The following is a 20,820-nucleotide window of genomic DNA, read 5'->3' as shown; positions in this document are numbered from 1 at the left end:
TTTATAATTATTCCTCTATATATTTTTGATACTTCCTTAACGTTATATTTGATCTGTTGTGCTGAGGTATTGTATATATGCTATAAATGAAAAAGAATCCTTAGAGAGAAAAAAATCACTGTATCCTAAACACAATCTCACTCTTTTTGACAGAAAAACATGCTTTGTTTCAGAAAACTCACTGTTCACATGGTAAGACCTCATACAGAGAATATCGAGACTGCACCATATTTTTTCATGCCTTCCTGTTCTTATGTGCCTATATATTTATTAGGGATGTGAATCGTTTGTCTGACGATTGAAAATATCGTACAATATTGAAAATATCAATGTCGTCAGAAATCGGGGACTCCCCGAAACCGATAGGAAAACCCCACGAAATTGTTCGAGGGGATCTCTTATCGTTTTGGGGGAGGGCGGGAAAAACGGCAACCCCTAAACCCACCCCGACCCTTTAAAACAGATCCCATAGCTTCCCCCACCCTCCCGACCCTCCCCCCCAAAACTTTTTAAAATTACCTGGTGGTTCAGTGGGGGTCCCGGGAGCGATCTCCCGCTCTTGGGCCGTTGGCTGCCACTAATCAAAATGGCGCCGGTGGCCCTTTGCCCTTACCATGTGACAGGGTATCTGTGCCATTGACCGGCCCCTGTCACATGGTAGGAGCACTAGATGGCCCGCGCCATTTTAAAAGATGGCTCTGTGGACCACTGCCGTATAATCTCGTGGACCCTTACCTGTGTACCTCGCTCTGTGGACCCTTGCCATGTCATCTCTACAGAGGAATCCTCTCTCTTAGATATACCCCATTCCACAGATCCTGGGGCACAACGTGTCTGTGTGACTTTCTTACTTCACTCCCCACTCCCCGGGCAGTGTCTCTCTCTCTCTCCAGTACTTGCTTCCTGCACACCCAGCAGCTGAGACCTCGCCTCCCGACGGTGAGGCTCACGGGGCTCCTCCCTGTGGGCGGTACCATCTCTCACCTCAGCCCAGGGCCCACAAACTCACAAATCTTAACACTGGCTGAGTTACCAGGTTGACATCCATGGCCTCACTTTCTTCTAATAGGCAATCTCTGGCCATATAGCCTCTCTTTCCACAATTGAAACAAGTTGGGAATCTGAGGCCTGTGTATGAAAGTAGAGCTGTCCAGCCCCAAAGACCATTGCTATGATCTGGTTCTCTCACTGCCATGCCAGAAATCCTGTGTGGGTTGTATTTCTAGTTTGTGCCCAAATTCTGGCATCAGTTGAGCATGATGGAAGGCATCTACCACTTCCAACATCCTCTCAAGAGTGAGCCTTGGGTGCCAACACACCCAATTCCACATTGTCCAGTCTAGCTCAACCAGGATCTCCTCTTCTTTCCTGGGTAGCTCCTTTCCTAGGATCCTTACACAGGACCAGGATTCCCTGCTGAACAGGGCTTAAAGTGGGCTAGGCCAGATCTTTGGATCCAGTCCCTTAAGATGTTCTGCTGTTTTCTCCAGGTATAACCATTTAAACTCCCCTAATATGTAATGTCCACTAGGTCTTCATCCATTCCCACAGAGAATCTAAAAAATGAGCAGCAAATGAATCATGGTAGGTTCAGGTTGGAAAGGGGCTATAAATCAGAGAAATATCCTAAAATATCACTATAAAATGTCTTAATGGCATTGGCGACAAAGGAAATTTCCACAGAGGTGCCTGCAGTAAAGACAGAGATGAAGATGGAGGTCAGGAATAGTGATAGTAGAATCCATAAGAGAAGAAACCTCTTTCTTGTGGTTGACCTTAACATTAGATGCATAGATTTTGAAGCAGGATTGAGGATATGCAAGGTTAAATGCCTACTTGGATTCATATCTAGCAGAGAAACAAAATATATCCTTAAGATTGCTGGAGATTAAAAAGGGAAGGCATGATTGTTGTCATCTGGGGGAGATGCCGTGGCAGGAAACTAAATCAATGTAGTACCAAAAATGGTTCAGAAAATGAGATGCTACCTGTAAATAAAGGGTATACTACATAAAAACATCAATGCATGTCTTAATAGCTAGTGCAGGGATGAGAGAGCTAGATTTCTTGAGGACTAAAGATCTCTCTAGAGGTATAAAAAACTTTATAATGATGGTTTTCATCCATCTAAGAAGGGTACCATGTTCAATTTAGATTTTGTGTTGTCAGGTATTTAAAATTAGATGTGGGGATCGCAAATCAGAGCTGACTTAATAAAGCTGGCAATCCCATCTAACAAATGAGACACAAAAAGTTAGAAATCCCATGATGGCACTTGTAAAGAACTGGAAGTATAAGAAGGGTCATTTTGAGGATTTAATAACATAAGACAATGGAAAGAGCATTATTTGTAAAGGAAATAGTCAAGGTAAAAAAATGTGGCAGAGGGAAATTTGGATATTCGTACTATCTCTCTCTCTCCCCAGTCCATCCCCACCAGTTTTTCTCTTCAAAGCCCCACCAATCTTTCTCCCAATTTCCCAGTACTACCATTTTCTTGAACCTTCAACCCAGTCCCATCTCATTCTCTTACTCTCCGACTCCCACCACCCTCTCTCTTTCTCTCTAACCCCTAATCTTATTACTGCTGATTCCATCACTGATAGGGATGTGAATCGTTTTTTGACGATTTAAAATATCGTCCGATATATTTTAAATTGTCAAAAATCGTTAGAGGCGATATATAACAGGAATTCCCCCGATTTATCGTCAAAAATCGTAAATCGGGGAAGGGGGAGGGCGGGAAAACCGGCACACTAAAACAACCCTAAAACCCACCCCGACCCTTTAAAATAAATCCCCCACCCTCCCGAACTCCCCCAAAATGTCTTAAATTACCTGGGGTCTAGTGGGGGGGGGGGGGGTCCCGGTGTGATCTTCCACTCTCGGGCCTTGGGTGCGTTGATAGAAATGGCGCCGGTGCTATCTTTGCCCTGTCATATGACAGGGCAAAGGTAGCGCCGGCGCCATTTTGGTTCCTGTCCCCCGACGTCACGAGCGTAGGAGATCACTCCCGGACCCCCGCTGGACCCCCAGGGACTTTTGGCCAGCTTGAGGGGGCCTCCTGACCCCCACAAGACTTGCCAAAAGTCCAGCGGGGGTCCGGGAACGACCTCCTGCACTCGAATCGTGTTGCTGTATTGCAAAATGGCGCCGGCTGTATGGCCATATTGCCGTAATGCAAAATGGCGCCGGCCGTATGACCGGCGCCATTTTTCATTACGGCAACACGATTCGAGTGCAGGAGGTCGTTCCCGGACACCCGCTGGACTTTTGGCAAGTCTTGTCCCCCCAAGCTGGCCAAAAGTCCCTGGGGGTCCAGCGGGTGTCCGGGAGCGATCTCCTACGCTCGTGACGTCGGGGAACAGGAACCAAAATGGCGCCGGCGCTACCTTTGCCCTGTCATATGACAGGGCAAAGGTAGCGCCGGTGCCATTTCTATCAACGCACCCGTGGCCCGAGAGTGGAAGATCACACCGGGACCCCCACACTGGACCCCAGGTAATTTAAGACATTTTGGGGGGTTTCGGGAGCGTGGGGGATTTATTTTAAAGGGTCAGGGTGGGTTTTAGGGTTGTTTTAGTGTGCCGGTTTTCCTGCCCTCCCCCGATTTACGATTTACACGATATTTAAAAAAACAAAACTGCGACGATCCGATTCCCTCCCCCCCCAGCCAAAATTGATCGTTAAGACGATCGATCACACGATTCACATCTCTAATCACTGATGTTGTTATTGGTCTGCTGCTAATTCTGTCATTGCTGTTGCTGCTAATTCCAATTCGCACCAGCTGCTATTCATTTCTCCACTGCTAATACTACAGCAGTTCCCACCCCTGATGCCGGAGCCTTAGTTGAGACCCCAAAATTCTCCAAACGTACCTGTTGCATCGGGGATCCAGCATTGCAGCCCAGGCCCAGGCCCGATGCTGGGGCCCGATCTGGAGGTCAGGTCCAGATGCCAGGATCATTATCTGTATCCAGATCTGATGCCTCCAGGTCAGGCCCTGAAGCCTGGGCCTCAGCCCAGACCCAGGCCTGACAGCGGGGCATTTCCTGAAGGCTGAGACTCGATGCCTAGGTCTTGGCTTGACCAAGGTCCAATGCTGGGGCCCACCATGGAGGCTGGGTCCTGAAGCTTGGACCTTGGCTTAGGCCACTGCCTGGGCACAGATCCAACACCAGGGCCTGGCCCAGAAGCCCGGTCCTAATGGCTGGGCCTCAGCCCAAGCCCAGGCCCAACACAAGGGCCTTGGCCAAGGGTCAGGCCTAGGCCTGGTGTCCAGGCCTCAGAGGTCTTCTTTCTTCCATCTTCACCATTGGAATGGTGTTCTCTGCTCGGCAGGCACCAGAGTTATTTAACTCCAGTGCTTCCTCCCCATTAGAGAGTGCTATTTTGATGTGTGGAAGCTAATTGAACTGCCATACATCAAAATGGTACCCTCTGCTAGGTAGAATACACTGGAGTTAATTAACTCAGGTGCCTTCCAACTGAGGTTCTCTAACTTTTAAACGCTAATATTTTTGCCCTTACCTTTTCAGGTATCTCTTTTGAAAACCATAATGGTCTGTTTTCTTCCCCTTCTTTATTTCTTTTCCCTATATACAGGGCAATTTTCAAAATCAATTTACATAAATGAATTTTATTCATGTAAATACACTGTCTGAAGATTGCCCTGCATACAGATTACCTGTTTGCAGGTAAAAAGATTACCAACCCTATATTGTGCAGAGATCAACAACAGTTGTATTTCTACCTGCAGCATAACTAGACAGGTGGGCATAGGATGGGGGAGACCAGGCCACAGCCTGGACCCAGACCTGATGCCAAGGCCTGACTCAGAGGCTGGTAGCATTGGGCCTGAGTCTGGGCCAAAGGAAGATGTTTCTGTACTCTTACATACCGAGCCCCTGTGGCGGCAGCGACCAAGTCCGGAATGCCTTTGTAAATGCAGAAGCATTAGAAGGAAGCTGGGAGGTGCCGATATGTATGTGAGAGGTATAGGGGCCCTCATCCATTTCCCATGGATGATCAATATCAGGCCGGCACTCGGGGCCTTGACAGATCGAGGCTGTTACTTGTGGAGTGACTCAGGCAAGGCTTGCTTTGTGGTGGCTGGGCTTGGATCCCTTCCGGCGGACGGGATACGGCAGTGGGTTTGCTTTGTGGCTGTCCAAGCCGTGATCCCATCTGGTTCTTGGTTGTCATGACACCTGTTTCGGGGGCTTGCTCGGCGTGAAAACCCGTGATTTCGCTTGGGCGTGGATATTAGAGTACCAGCACCTGCCCAGCTGCGATTTTGTAAACATTATTGAACAGACTCGATGCTTAATTAGACTTCTATGTTAGGGATTCTAATAAATAACTGTGGCCTTTGCATCCAAATTGAGTGTCATGTTTTCTTTGTGTGTAAGTGGGAGAGACAAGTGAGACTGGGGTTGGCGCAGACAGGAGCCCACCGGTGTCCGGGCGGTCCAGTTACTGATATAACTTGAGTATGCTCTCTGCACTTCTTCCTTCTTGCTCAATGTGATGGCAGACTTATTGGAATGGCTTTACATATCCAAACTGAAATCCTTTGAATAAAAAGAAAATAGGCATGTCCGCAAAATCCAGTGGGACTAGAACTTTAAGCAACTGCAATTTAATTGTCAATTATCCCTCTTTGATCAAAAAGGTATTCTTTTATTAAAGAATTGTACCCTATAATGATATTATTAGGGACGTGCAGCAGGGACGGATTTGTCCCATTCGGTATTCGTATTTGTCGGGACCCAAATCTGTTGCATCCATTCTCAGGGTACCCAGATCCATTCATTAGTTACATATATATTCGTTTCCGAAAAAAAACCCCATCCCAACCCTTTAAATTTAATTTACTACAACCCCCACCCTCCTGAGCCCCCAAGACTTGCCAAAAGTCCCTGATGGTCCAGCGGGGGTCCTGGAGCAATCTCCTGCACTTGGGCTGTCGGCTGCCTGTATTCAAAATGGCGCCGATAGCCTTTGCCCTTACTTTGTCACAGGGGCTATCGGTGCCATTTTGAGCCGACAGCCGACAGCCCAAGTGCAGGAGATCGCTCCAGGATCCCCGCTGGACCACCAGGGACTTTTGGCAAGTCTTGGGGGGGTCAGCAGGGTGGGGATTTATTTGTTAGTGATATGTTGTATTCGTGGGGGTTCGCCATACGTTTTGTGACCCCCACGAATACAACGGATATGGCAGATACGTTGCAGATTGCCAATACGTTACAAACGAATGCACACCCCTAGATATTGTTACACCATCATAGTCCCTAGGCCGGTCCCATGAGACTGCAGACCTAAAACTAAAACTAGAGATCCATTTCATGATTTCGTAGTGGGGCATTCTTTTTTCTTAACGATTTCGTAACTGAAGTCCCAGCGAAATTTGACAAGGACCTATTTTGCAGAGAGGCCTTTCGGTGGGATGCGGTGTCGTACCAAGGTTGTGTCTTTTTTATGGACACTAAAAATGCTATCAAAAGTTTCATTTTACTCTTTTACCTTTAAGCAGCTAGAGGAATGAGTCAGCACCCCCAAAGAAAAATAGAGACCTTCCCCAACTCCCAGGATAGGAAATAAAAAATAACGATTTTTTTTTAGCTAGAGTAAAAAGCTTTAATTGTTATAACTTTGATGTTCTTTGTCATTTTCCTATAGGTTTAAATATGTGCAGGAATAACTGATGTGCAGGATATACAGAGTATGGATGCAGGCAGAGTACATGTGAATAAGAGTGGGAGGATGAAGTATGCCTAATAGGGAGAGGCATGAATGGTTAGTGAGTGGGTGTACTTTTACCTACAGACTTCTCTTAATATTTCTCTCTTACCTAATGTGTAGTATGCAGCCTATTATTCATTACTCAACTATTTCTCTACTTAAATTCCCATGGGGTTGGGGGTGGGGGAGAAACAGGCTGCACTTAGAAAAAAATCTTTATTCTTAATGAAGAGTATCGTATAGTGTTTTGAATTAAACCCATCTAAACATGTGCAAATAATTAATTAGGATAAAATGGTACGGAATTGCTTGAACACTGATGGATATGCCAGTGGAAAGAATAATATATTTTCAGTTCTTTCAATTGGAGACAGAAATATGGTGGATTATATAAAAGGATACATTTTCTTTTAACCTATGGTATTTTGGAAAGACCGTGTGAAATATGGTTTGTGGATTAAGTATGAGAATTTTATTATAATTAGCAGTGATTCATAGTTAGATTGATGCTGATTCATAATTCTTGCTCAGCCAACTCAGCCATTTCAAAAGAGTAGCCAAGCAAGTAGTATGACTTGGTCTCTCTGTCAACTATAGTGAGAAATTCAGTGTTATGCAAACATTTTGCACAAGGGTAAGCTCCTTTTCGACAGATCCAAATATTCCTTTAGCCAGCAGAACTGCCCAGGTATCTTCCTTACAGCATGCCTTATTGTAAATATCATTATTTGTCAATTTATGTGTCTTAGGAATTTTACAGACAAAAGACCATTAACTATTCTTTAATAAAAGTCAGGGTTTTATTTTAAAATTTTTCCTCAATCTGTGGCTATGGAAAAAAATCTTTATTGAATAATTTAAAAAAAGGATTGGGATCCAACTCAAAGTCTTAGGGTTTCAATAAGCCTTTCAGTTAAATCACAAACCTTTTTTTGTTTTTTTTAAATTCTTCCAGTATTTGTAAATTTATGTCTTACCACTCTTAGTATATTTCATAAGTAACTTGAGACAATCGATTGATATTTATTAATTTTTTGACAGGTAAATATTAAGTTTTATTCATCTGACATCTGTTCTTTGACTCTCTTTGTGTCTCACAAAACATGCAGCTAGTCAATTATTTACAGGAAATGAATTAATTTCGTTTGCGGGGTGGGAAAAAAAACAACTAGTTTTATTTGTAACTCACACTTTCTTTAGATCTGCATAACTATTTAGGTGGAGTGAGTCACAAGGTGTTTTCAGTACTGTTCCACCCTGTTAATTCAATGGAAAAGGGTAGAGCCACTAAAGGAACATCTGACGTCTGCACATGTTCACATTTTATTCTGTGCTTATGTTCAGCAAAGACTGGGGTGAAGTCAGATGTGACATTTTTATTAAATAAAATGTATTTTCATAATAATTATGAACTTTTATTAAGCTTGGGAGTTGATCTCAGTTGTAGATCTACCTTCGTTTGAAGTTGTAGTTGTGATCTGGCCTTGATAATATTCTAAATTGCAAGGTAGGGTCTCTCTCACTTCAAATCTCCATGGTCACTTTGAATTGTCAGTTGTGATACTGGGCTGCTCTGAACATATAGTGGAGCTTTTCCCCATCACCTTCAGAATCTATCTGTTATAATGTTCTCTCAATTTTTTCTGGCTCCATAAAACAAAATGCTTTTTCTGTGTGTCTTTCTCTTCTGTTGCATTCTATTCTATTTGTCACTCTGCATAGTGTTCACCAACACTCTGCAGAGTTGGTGAACGGGGAATGTGGCAATCGCCAATGTGGCTGCAAATATGGTGTGACAGCAAAGCTATATAAATTTAAACAATAGGTTTGCCACTTCCTATGAAGCTCATTTCTACAGTGCCACAGCTGTAAATAAATGTTAATCACTGTGTCATGCCACACTGTATCCCTAAAACATTCAAAATTAATTTTAGGGAGGTTAATGTTCAGCAGCCCATGTAAGGCCCTTTCTCAATATGTCTCTCAATATGTCTACAAGTATGCATCCTGTTGCACAATACTCAGACTTTTTAGGGCAGCTGTTCCTGACTCATTTTCTGGACAAGATAAGAAAATAGCACACATAGATTATGGTTTAAAATTTACAGGTGTTACGACATTCTGACAAAGTAACATAGTAAATGATGGCAGATAAGGACCAAAATAGCTCATCCAGTCTGCCCAACAAGGTGTATAGGGTTATAACTGTCACTTCACGCAGGATGTCCCCACCTCATTTTTAGGGTTGCATCCACCTTGTGCAGGTTGCCTCCTTTCTTTATGTCTGTGTCATTTATTTTGATCTTTTTTCTTTAAAAAAAATCTACCCACTCAATAAGCAAGTACAAAGAGTCAGTGGCAAGTTTCAGAGGGAAAGTCTGCAAGTACTTTCTCGCTGAAAGTTTGTGCAAAATCTGCATGTAAAAGGTGCCACGGACTTTGCCCCCGTCTGTGAATCTCCCCCATAAAAGCTTTTCTCTATATATCTATAAAGCAGAGGGTTAACATAAGTGTAAGCCAGTAATTTGTTTTTTTTAACTCTCGCCCTTACTGCTTACTGACATCATAGCAGATTCACATTGTGCTTCCAACACCCAATTCTAGAAGCTGGTGAAATATTGTTTTAAGAAGAAGAATTATATTTATCTATATATATATATATGTATATAATACTCCAATATATATAGCTTTACTGCACTTTTCTTTTCCCTCTCTTATAAACAGGTCATTGCCATAGTTATGGACATGTTTACTGATGTGGATATCTTCAAAGAACTTATGGAGGCATCGACCAGAGGTGTCCCAGTCTACCTTTTACTTGATGATTTTAACTTCAATCACTTTTTCAAAATGACAGAAAAACAGGGAATTCAGGTTCAAAGACTCAGGGTAAGATTTCTTGTTTACTATAAGTTATAATAACTGTTTAGTAGCATTGAATTATATTTGATGTTTAACATATTGCTCTAGTAATAATCATATTGTTATGGTGAAAACTGGAGTCTCTGTGTGTTCTGAAACCTTATCATGGAGCAATAAGGAAGATGTTGAAGTAAGTGATTTTTCAAGACCTGTCAAACTCTCGAAATCACTTGAACTGTAGCACATTTTTTTTTTTTTTTGTTCTTTAAAAGGTGTCCTGATCAATAATGACAATTATATTCTTAGAGTAAAATGTACTAAATTTTTAAAATATGTATAATCTCTGTACTTTATCCACCTAAGATACTTCATAATTGTCTCGATTATGATTTGACTTTTGTTGGGAATGTTATCTTCTTTATTTATTTATTTAATATAAAAATTTGAATGTTGCCAAACCAGGACACATTAATTCTATCTAACTCAGTATTATTTCTCTGAAAATGGCAAGTAAGGTATGCTTAGAGAAAATATTTATTTTTAATGTATTATATAAGTAACAATGTGTATTCAATAATCCAATAATGAAGAACAAAATAAATACTGTAAATATTTCATAGGAATGTGCATTTGTTAAAAATGATCAAGAAATTAGAACCAAATTAGGAAAATTTGTTTTGGATTTTTGAAAACAAATATGAATATCCCTGAATATCCTCCAGATTTTTGTCTTAATTTGTTTCTTAAATAATGCACACTATTTGCAAATAAAGTGCACTATTTACAAATGGTGCACATTGTTTTCCAAAATGAATTAAAAAAATGAAATAATGAATAAAAACATGATTCAATCGCAAATGAATGAACCAAAATCAATTTTTTTCTTTGCACATCCCTCATATGTCATATAAGAATCTAAAATATTATTAATAGATGGAGTAAAATAAAATCTCACCTGTGTCATGTACATACTCACCACCTACTTCAATCTGATACAATCTCTCTAAATCCAGCCTGCCCTCCCTTCTTCCACACCCACTCCCTTTGAATTACAGTTCATTTATTGCCATTAATGAAGCTCTCCGACACAGCATTATTCACAAATGAAGTTCTTTATTGGATGAATATGGCCATAGCACAGGTCAGGTTACCTAAATTCAACCATTGATTAAACCCAAGAACATAATGAAATCCCTAGAGGGTGAGCACACCCTCGCTTGAGTTGCAGTTCATAAAAGCTCATTATGTATCATACTAAACACAATAATTCTGGCATTAGAGATGCAGGGCAGTCAAAGCCTCAGCCCTCCAACAATGTCCTAGTCCACAACAAGTTCAGAACTCACTTGTTCAATATGCAGCCGATGTGCTGGGGGATGATCAGGCCAATCCCAATCATCAAAGCTGAAAGCTTGACTGGCAATTTGACTACATTCTCACCCACCCATTAAACACAGTGGCAAGAGATACTGGCTTGGAATTCACTGCCTGACCAACTTTCAGATTGTACATGCCATGTGCAACGTAGCAGCAGTAGTAACTGCCTGAACAACTTAAAATAGCACTTGCCATGCAGCCATAGGGCATGGTCAACCCCACCTCCCCTTGTGCTGTGACTGCTTAGCACCCCACCACACAACACCAAGATCACAATATCTGTCCTGAAATGGGTGGGCTGGGTGGGAAACCGTCAAATGAGGCTGGTGGGAGGACTGCTCCCAGCTTAAATTGAGCTCAACAGCCTTTTCACTAGCCTATATATCACTCCCCAGAGGCAGAGCACTTTCACAGTTGTGGCTTCCCCCCTTTACCTGGGATAGGGGATGTCTCCTCAACTGTGTCATGAGCATACTCGCCTTCTCCTTCAATCCCATTCATTCTCTCTAAATCCAACCTTCCCTCCTTTCCCTTATCATTGAATTACAGTTCATGTATTGCCATGAATAAAGCTCACTGACACAATATTATTCATAAATAAAGATCTTTATTGGATGAATATGGCCACAGAATAGGTCATTTTACAAAATTAATTTCAATCATTGATTAAATGCAAGAACATTATGCAATCTTTATAGGATGACCAAACCCTCTTTTGAGTTACAGTTCATGAAAGCTCATAATGTATCATGATAAATGCAATGTTCTGGGGATGTAGGGCCATAGAAATCTCACCCCTCCGATGATGTCCTGGTCTGTAGCAAGACCAAGACTCATTTATTCAGGATACAAGCAATGTACTGGGGGTGATCAAGCAGGCCAATCCGAGCTGCCAAAGCCAAAGACTTGACTGGAAACTCATCTATGCTATCACCTACCCAATCAACACAGTGGCAGGAGATGCCAGCATGGAAATCACTGCCTGACCAGCTTTCAGATTGCACATGCCATGCACAATGTAGCAGCAGTAGTACCCCTTGGTATTCTCTGCCAGAACAACTTAAAATAGAACTTGTTGTGGACCCCTAGGATGTGGTCAACTCAGCCACAAGCTCGTGGTAGCAACACCTTGCTTGCCGTAAGCTCCCCACCAACCTAGCTGTGGCATTATTCCATTATCAATGCTGCCTAAGGCAGAAAGGAACTTATTGCCCAAATGCCCTAGCATGAAAGGCCCAACTGATCGCTGAAAAATGCCTTCAGCTACAGCTACCAATGAGGCTCTTGTACAACAAGATTGCATGCCCTGGTAAATTCCACAAAATACTGCATTTTATTGCCAAGATAGCACAGCCCTTCCACAATCAAAAGAGGATAATGTGGGCTGTCACCTATGGATGCAATTGCTTCCATTTGGCTGTGAACAGTAAACATACTACAAATTGCTGCTGAGATGGCATAGCTCCTCTGAAGCCCAAGAAACGTATTGCAGATTGGTACATATCTGTGCAGATCAGGCAAGGTAATACATGTCATATATTGTCCAGCTCCTGCCAAAGCCCCATCCTGAAACCTGCAGAGAATATTATACAAAGTAGGCTAAATTCTATAATAATAATAATGGAAGGGGAATATGGTATTCCTGAATTACCTGACCACCAAGGGTCTACCGTGCACATTTCTCAGATGAAAGGCACATGACACATAAGGGAAGGGGAGGAAGCTGAGAGGACTCATTCAGAGCTACATACACAATGGAGATCGGGATGAAAACACCACATTGCAAGCCCCATCAGAAACACATGCTCAGGGATGAGGATGCATAACCAGTAGGGATGTGCAGAGGGATGCCATACATTGCATTCGGGATTCGTATTTGTCGGGGGGCAGATACATTGCATTCAGCAAGGGGGGCCCCCGATACGTTTATACGTTAATTCTTATTCATTTCCCAGCTAAAATTAAATTAACTACAGCCCCCCACCCTCCTGACTCCCCCAAGGCTTATCAAAACTCCCTGGTGGTCCAGCAGGGGGTCCGGGAGCCATCTCCTGCACTCACACCCTCAGCTGCCAGTATTCAAAATGGCACCGATAGTCTTTGACCTACTATGTCACAGGGGCTACCGGTGCCATTGGTCAGCCCCGTCACATGGTAGGAGCAATGGATGGCTGGTGCCAACTTGTGCTCCTACCATGTGACAGGGGCTGACCAATGGCACTGGTAGCCCCTGTGACATAGTGAGGGCAAAGGCTATCGGCACCATTTTGAATACTGGCAGCTGATGGCCCGAGTGCAGGAGATCGCTCCCGGACCCCCGCTGGACCACCAGGGACTTTTGGCAAGTCTTGGGGGACCCTCCTGACCCCCACAAGACTTGCTAAAAGTCCAGCAGGGGTTCGGGAGTCACCTCCTGCACTCGGGCCGTCAGCTGCCAGTATTCAAAATGGCGCAGGTAGCCTTTGCCCTCACTATGTCACAGGGGCCGACCGTCGGGTCTGTAATGCTCAATGGCAGGCCATAGGTATGGTGCCACAGATACCATGTTCTTGCTTTGCTTCTCTGGGACTTCCAAGACTTGCTCTTCCTCATCCAGGTACCAGATGAAAATTGCACATAGTATTGCATATAAGTGAGAGTCATACTTGAGACTGGCATCTCAAGAATACCTGGTTACACTAAGACATGGTTTAGCAGATAGAGAATTGCTACAGGGTATCAACAACTACTGAAAATAGCACCTCTGCCATCTTCTCATTGGCAAGTAGCCAATTGACAGTCCTCCATCAGGATTAAAATCCCTTTTTCCAACTGAACAATGTAATTCCCTTGGCCGTCCTGGCCTAGGGCACCTGAATCGGGAAAAAAAAAAAACATTTTAGTAAGAAAGAGGGAGGTGCCTAGATTCAGGAAAATGGAAGCGTGAGATACTCAGTTTAAGTGATTCAGGAGAATAAGTCTGCCACATCATTTAGGGTTGGAACTGGAGCCTTGCAGCAAGAATTATAACAACTATTATACTGCGCAAGGCTGCAAGAGCCACATGATCTCACAAAGAACTTATTGATGATCAGGTAACAAAGGTAAATTATAATGCATGCTGAAGAGATGGTGACATGCCCATGACACTAAAGGGTCACTTTAACAGGGTCCTCTAAAGCTTACTATCTGCACTAAAGACTAGACTAGGGATGAGTACAGATCAATCTTGAAACCACCTACCATATGGGAAATTAATCACAAGATAACACCTATGTTGTGCAAGCTATGATATTGCCCTATTGACCACATGGTTATATGTACTGGTCCTAAACATATAGAATGATATTGGCAGAAGCCCCTGACAAGCTAGTGCTTTACTTCATCTTCCAAGGAATATATCTGCACAACATGAAGGCACATGAGGATGCAGCAACCTAGCTGATTACTCCATGGCAATGTAATCAAGAATCATATGGGCCCCTGAAGAATCCATGGCCTGTATATTATAAATAACAGACCAAAAGCTGACTTGAATTGGAATCCACCATGTGCTTGCTGTTTGAGGTGAAGGATCCATGTACTACTAGCCAGGGAGAAATCCTCAAAGGTGACGAGTGTCTGACCTGCTAAGAAAGAGAAAAGGAGTGACATTTGAAAAGCTGACCTACAAGTGCTGGGGGTGATATTGCTGACCACTACCTTCTTAATGCATTGACTCAGGATCTTCTTATGAGTCTGACATACTAGTTTGTGCACTAAGAAGGCTCTGGGCGCCCTGGTAGAGAAGACCAAAAGTGGTCGATCATTATCTGTGGAAGCCAAGATAATATGTTAAGAACTGATCAAAGAACAGTCCGTGCTTTAACAAGACTATACTGTTAGCTGCCATATGAAAGTAAGAAAAATTAGTTTGCTGATCTCTGCTGCCTGGGTACATGCTCAATCAGGCATAAATGAGCAGTCTTGAGGAGTATAAAAGTACAAAGCCTGAGATAAAAACTGACCACAATTGCTTGACTACCAGAGTCTCAGAAAGAAAGAACTCCAAACTGCCTGAATCATCTGATAATAAGCTAGCAGAGGAAGCATATAAAATAGAAATACAAAAAAAATGTCTGCATACCAATTTCAAAGTCTGAAATTAAGACTACATACAAAATAAGGTTTTAACCAATGCCAGAGATGATGGGGGAGTTAGAGTGGTGCAGGCAGCTGGTTTAGTTAGTTACCTTGGCTGCCTCATATAGCTGCTAGAGCTCAGAACTCAATGTAAGTCATGTCCTGGACTTGTTGTACCCTGTTCTTGTCTGTCGCAGTGTGGGAATAACCCAAAAAACACAAAGGAAGGCGATCTATAAAAGCCGTCAGGATGAACAAAGGAATAGATGCCAATAGTCTTGTAAAATTCCTTTATTGAAGTGGAGACACAATAGTAGCCCGACTCTGGCCGAGTTTCGCCGTATCAAGACGGCTGCCTCAGGGGCTAAAACATAAATAAATGATCATATAAATAAATCATTATATAAAAATAATGAATCAAAAAAATAATTAAAACCAAATTATAACATGATATCTACATTGTACATGTATTGAGGCGATGGTGACACATAGATAGCTCATTTCATACAAAGACTAACAAATCTTAAAAATTCTTATAAAAAATATATAGAATATATATATAGTGGACACTGAACAAACTCACGGTTAATACAAATGTATGGTAAGTTCAAATGAAATTGATATAAAAGATGGTTTTACCTTACGTGTATTCTCTTCAGTTCACAAATTAAACAATTTGTATATGGAGGAAACCACTCCATATACAAATTGTTTAATTTGTGAACTGAAGAGAATACACGTAAGGTAAAACCATCTTTTATATCAATTTCATTTGAACTTACCATACATTTGTATTAACCATGAGTTTGTTCAGTGTCCACTATATATATATTCTATATATTTTTTATAAGAATTTTTAAGATTTTTTAGTCTTTGTATGAAATGAGCTATCTATGTGTCACCATCGCCTCAATACATGTACAATGTAGATATCATGTTATAATTTGGTTTTAATTATTTTTTTGATTCATTATTTTTATATAATGATTTATTTATATGATCATTTATTTATGTTTTAGCCCCTGAGGCAGCCGTCTTGATACGGCGAAACTCGGCCAGAGTCGGGCTACTATTGTGTCTCCACTTCAATAAAGGAATTTTACAAGACTATTGGCATCTATTCCTTTGTTCATCCTGCAGTGTGGGAATAAGACAGAGGCTGAAGGAGGATGAAAGACGAAGAAGTGTTTTGCGCATTGTGGGGTAGATTTTAAAACCCCTGCACGTGTAAATCCTCTTGGATTTACACGGGGCTTTATAAAAGGGGCGGGAGGAGGCGTGTCCAGGGGCATGTCCGGGGCAGGGGGCAGGGCGGGGCGGGGCAGGGGGCATGACGACGGTTCGGGGCGGGCCGGGAGGGTGGTCCCGAGTCCCCCGGCAGTGCGGCCTGTGTCGGGGGATGCCGGGGTGGCGCGCGCAAGTTACGCCTGCTTCAAGCAGGCGTAACTTGCCCAACAAAGGTAGGGGGGGGGATTTAGGTAGGGCTGGGGGGCGGGTTAGGTAGGGGAAGGGAGGGGAAGGTGGGGGGATGCGGAAGGAAAGTTCCCTCCGAGGCCGTTCCGATTTCGGAGCGGCCTCAGAGGGAACGGAGGCAGGCTGTGCGGCTCGGCACGCTCAGGCTTCCGATTTTGCGCAGCCTTGCGTGCGCCGACCCTGGATTTTATAAGATACGCGTGGCTACGCGCGTATCTTATAAAATCTGGTGTATTTTATTTCGCGCCACCGGCGCGAACAAAAGTACGCATGCGCATATGTTTTGAAGATCGACCTCACAATGTGTTGCACAAATTGGGGCATAGCTGACTGTGCCCTGTATGCAGCTCGTGCTGAAACTAGGAAAGGCAAGAAACGATACACAGGTACTCAGACCAGACATCCTACATATTTAGTAACTACCACTGGTGAAACTTGTGAAGTCTGGGTGCTGACCTGTATCTGAGCATCAGTCAGCGGTGAATTTTTCATGGTACACCTGACATAGCGAACTTACCGAAGACTGGAAACAAGAGAGGTGCTTTTCCTCGAATAGCCATGTGGCCTCACTCTAGCTGCGTGGATGGCCGGTGCTCTAACTGCTGCCACATCCTAATGCAGCCCTCAACACCCAGTAACCAGCTCTTTTCTCTGCATGGTGCTAAGGATGAATGCAGCCAGCTGCCATAGGCAGGTATGTCAAATGGTAGGGTTTTTTGTCGCTGCTGGCATCCAGGCAGATGTTCTGTAGCCTGCTCTCCACTACCACATGATCATGGCCTGCTCTTTTGTTTTGTTTTGTTTTGTTTTGTTTTAACTCTAGCTGGCATTTGCTTAAGGCACATCCACAGGTCCTGACAACATCTATGTCCCGGCACGAGGAAGGGTAGCAAAAACATTCCACCAGCATAGGTCCGACCTAATGTCTGCTACTGGTGGACCATCAAGCACTCACAATGCACAAGGAGTGCGCTGCATTGCCAACTCCACCAAAACCGCTTTTGACCCCCCCACCAGCGCAGCATGGAGTCATGTGGAAGATGACCCATGACAAGGAGCACATCTGGCACTCTGAGCCTGCACAGCCCTCTAGACATCAGGCTGCCAAGGTCCTCCCTGTCAATGATGCTTATCCTTGCTCGGACTGTTCCTCCTGCCTCCAGGCTTGTCAGGAAGGGAAAAAAGCTCACCTTAGACCCACTATTTAAATCACAGGCCAGAGTCAGTGATCACACTCACCCTGCCCCACGGCAGAAGCCTGCTTCAATGGAGGGATTCTCAGCCACGCGCCAGGGAAAAGGAGTAAACCAAACGGCATCAACTGGGCTGCCTGCAGTTTAGGCCCCATCACTCCTCTTGAGCAACAGGAAGATGGGTTAACCAGGAGAAGGGCCACGGCTCTAAGAGACCCGGAGCTGCAGTTTACTTCGTTAAACCTCTGCCTCTAGCTACTTCAGCTCCCAAGTTCCCACGACCTTGTTTTATTGTAACTTTGCTTCTTCTTCAATGTTAATGTTATAACCCCCTTGTTAACCGATATGATATGATCTGTATCATGAATGTCGGTATAGAAAAGAGTTAAATAAAATAAATAAATAAATAAATAAATGTAATGAGAAGCCAAAGGCTTCTATCAAGGAAAAGGCCAAGAAGGCCGCAAAAGGTACGCAGAGAGGACATGCAAGCCCTCAACCTGAGAAAAACTGCTGAAAGGCCACTCCCAGATTAAATTGAGCTCAATGGCCCTCTCACCAGCCTCTTTATTCCTCCCCAGAGGCGGAGCACCTCCACAATTGTAGCCTCTCCCCCTTACCTAGGATAAGGGTCAGCTCCTTTAATTTTACTTCTTTAGCGGGGGCTTTTAAAACCCCATCTTTATGTTATGGTACATGAGCAATGCAGACATCCTTCTTCATCTCTGGTAAACTCCTTATCGTGTCTCTTCTATATAAAACCTCTGCACAAAAGCCTTTTCTTAACAAATGGTAATATTTATAATATGTAGAAAAGAAAAAAAAATGTTATGGTCACAATGCAGACCCATTTGTCCATTATTTATCTCCTGTTTTCAAGGACGATATTATGACAGGAAAAGCTGAGTCAAACAAATTGTCAAATGCATTTTTTTCCAGTTAATATGATTCCCCATGTATAGGAGATTCATGCTGAATTTGAATCTGGTCCTGTATTTCTAGGAGACAGATACAGCATTTGTCTCAAGAAAACTGGAACCCGAGTGGAAATTCTTTTTGTTACTATTAATTCTCTGGTCTCTGTGCTTCCATATTTCACTGGGCATAAATGTTTCCCAGGGGATTATTCTGGGTAAATCCCTGGGGCTGGAAATTGCCCTCTGGTTTCCACAAGGCAGTTAGTTATAGGTTAGTTATGAGAAAAAAATGATGCTCCCTGGAGGGAGGGAAGGCAGAGAGGGGAGGAGATCGAGAGGAGAGAATGTGCTCGTGGGGATTTGCGCATACTTTCACAAGTGAAGAAAGTATGCAGTTAAACGAGGAGAAAAGTCTGTTGCACCTACAGAACTCATAGAAGCAAATTTTCTAAGGGAAACTAACTACTAGGGTAGGCTGACCTGACAAAAGGGCAATAGGTCAGTTTATGTGCAAAAGCTCTTTTTGTGCCTAAATTTAAATCTCTTGTTACTAAAGCACAATAAATCCTGCTTGAGATGTGAAAAAATGTTGTCTTTTCATATATGGGCTTTTCACACAAAACCAATAATGAACACAGGAAAACTTTAATATATATTAAAACAAAACACAACAAATTGTAGAAATATTTTTAGAAAAGGCATCAAACAAGGAGCTTCGCTATGACTTCACCCCCCATATCAACATTTGCCCAAGAGAATTGTTCTTTTTTTCTTTTTTGAAAAAGTGTTGAAAAGAAAAACGTGCTTAGTGCAGTACAAAAATTTTCCAGGTAAGTAAATTCACTTCAGAATAGCTTTAAAAATGATGATGCCCACAATGGCAGTCGAGAATACGTAAGCTTCTCCGATGAAAATGGCATAAAACTTTAACCTCAAAAAGTTCTTCAGAGAGGAAAGCAAGCAGGGAGGACCTGTTACTGAGGCACTGGCTTGGAGTGTGTCTGGGGTTTGAATCCCCAGCTGGCCCTGACGTCATCCCCCAGCATCTCTGGTGTTTTCCTGCCATGGGGCCTTCATATCCCGGTGGGCACGCTCACCTAAGGGTTCCAGCGAGGAGAGCAGGCAACGGCATCATCTAGGCCTCAATGAGGGACCTTTCATTATCAGAGCCTCCCAGGTGTGAGTGCTGTGGCGTAGTTGCCACAGCCTAGAAGGCAAACTTACTAGGCCCAGGCCGACAGCAGGCGAACTTGCCCTGGGCTGGAACAATGCTGGACCTTCACCTATACCAGCCCCATTCTTCTCAGGTTGAGACTTTGAATTCCAAGGGCTGGCAGGACAGACAATAGTCCCACAGGGCAGTCAAGAAGAGAGAGTCAGGGCTGGGCTAAGGTCTGGGCAGGCAGTTACTGGGGTCAGGCCAAGGGTCAGGGCAGACAGTGAGCAAAGGGTAGTCGAGGTCTGTAGCACAGATCAGAGGCAGGTGGCAACAAGAGAGTAGTCTGGGTAAGCAGAGGACAAAACCTGGTCAACAAGTGAAGGATGGGAATGAGGCAGGATAGGAAGCTGGACCAGACAGGGTGGACTGGACAAGGCAAGGCAGGCTTGATGAGGCAGGGCAGGAGGGGCGAGGCAGGCTGGAACAGGAACAAGGCTGGAGCAAGGCAGGTACAGGAACTCTGGAACAAAACAGGATCAGGAGCAATGGAGCAACACGCACTGCTGGGAAGGAGAAGGACATGTTGCTGAGGCCCTGGCTAGGAGTGCAGCTAGGGTTTAAATTCCCAGCTGCTTCTGATGTCATTTCTCAGCACTTCAAGTGTTTTCCTGCCATGGGGTATTCCATGTGCATTGTGCATGCATGCCTAAGGAGTCCAGGAAGGAGAGCAAGGTGGCAGCAGTATCCAGGCTGGAAGGTGGATCTTTTGGCATCAGAGACTCCCAGGGGTGAATGGCACCGGTCACGGGACCATCCTGCAACCAGCCAAACATTACAAGAGTCTAACCTATCTTTGTCCTTTTGAGATGCAGCCTCCAGAACTGAACACAGTACTCCAGGTGAGGCCTCACCTATGCCCTGTACAGGGGGATTATCACCTCCTTTTTGCTGCAAGTTTTGCCTCTCTCTATGCAGCCTAACATCCATCTGA

At 43.6% G+C, this 20,820-nt stretch overlaps 1 protein-coding gene across 1 annotated transcript in view; it reads left to right on the top strand.

Annotated features, from left to right (window-relative positions):
* FAM83B (family with sequence similarity 83 member B) overlaps nt 1-20,820 on the top strand; it is a 127,205-nt gene that overhangs the window by 72,899 nt on the left and 33,486 nt on the right. The window contains exon 3 of the mRNA XM_029595697.1: nt 9,472-9,636. Coding sequence (XP_029451557.1) covers nt 9,472-9,636 — 165 coding nt within the window. The remainder of the gene's footprint in view (nt 1-9,471; nt 9,637-20,820) is intronic.

The sequence above is a fragment of the Rhinatrema bivittatum genome, chromosome 3 (assembly GCF_901001135.1).
Source record: "Rhinatrema bivittatum chromosome 3, aRhiBiv1.1, whole genome shotgun sequence".
In the NCBI taxonomy this organism is placed as follows: domain Eukaryota; kingdom Metazoa; phylum Chordata; class Amphibia; order Gymnophiona; family Rhinatrematidae; genus Rhinatrema; species Rhinatrema bivittatum.
Note: the sequence above shows the minus strand (reverse complement) of the source record. Positions and strands in the feature narration are given on the sequence as shown.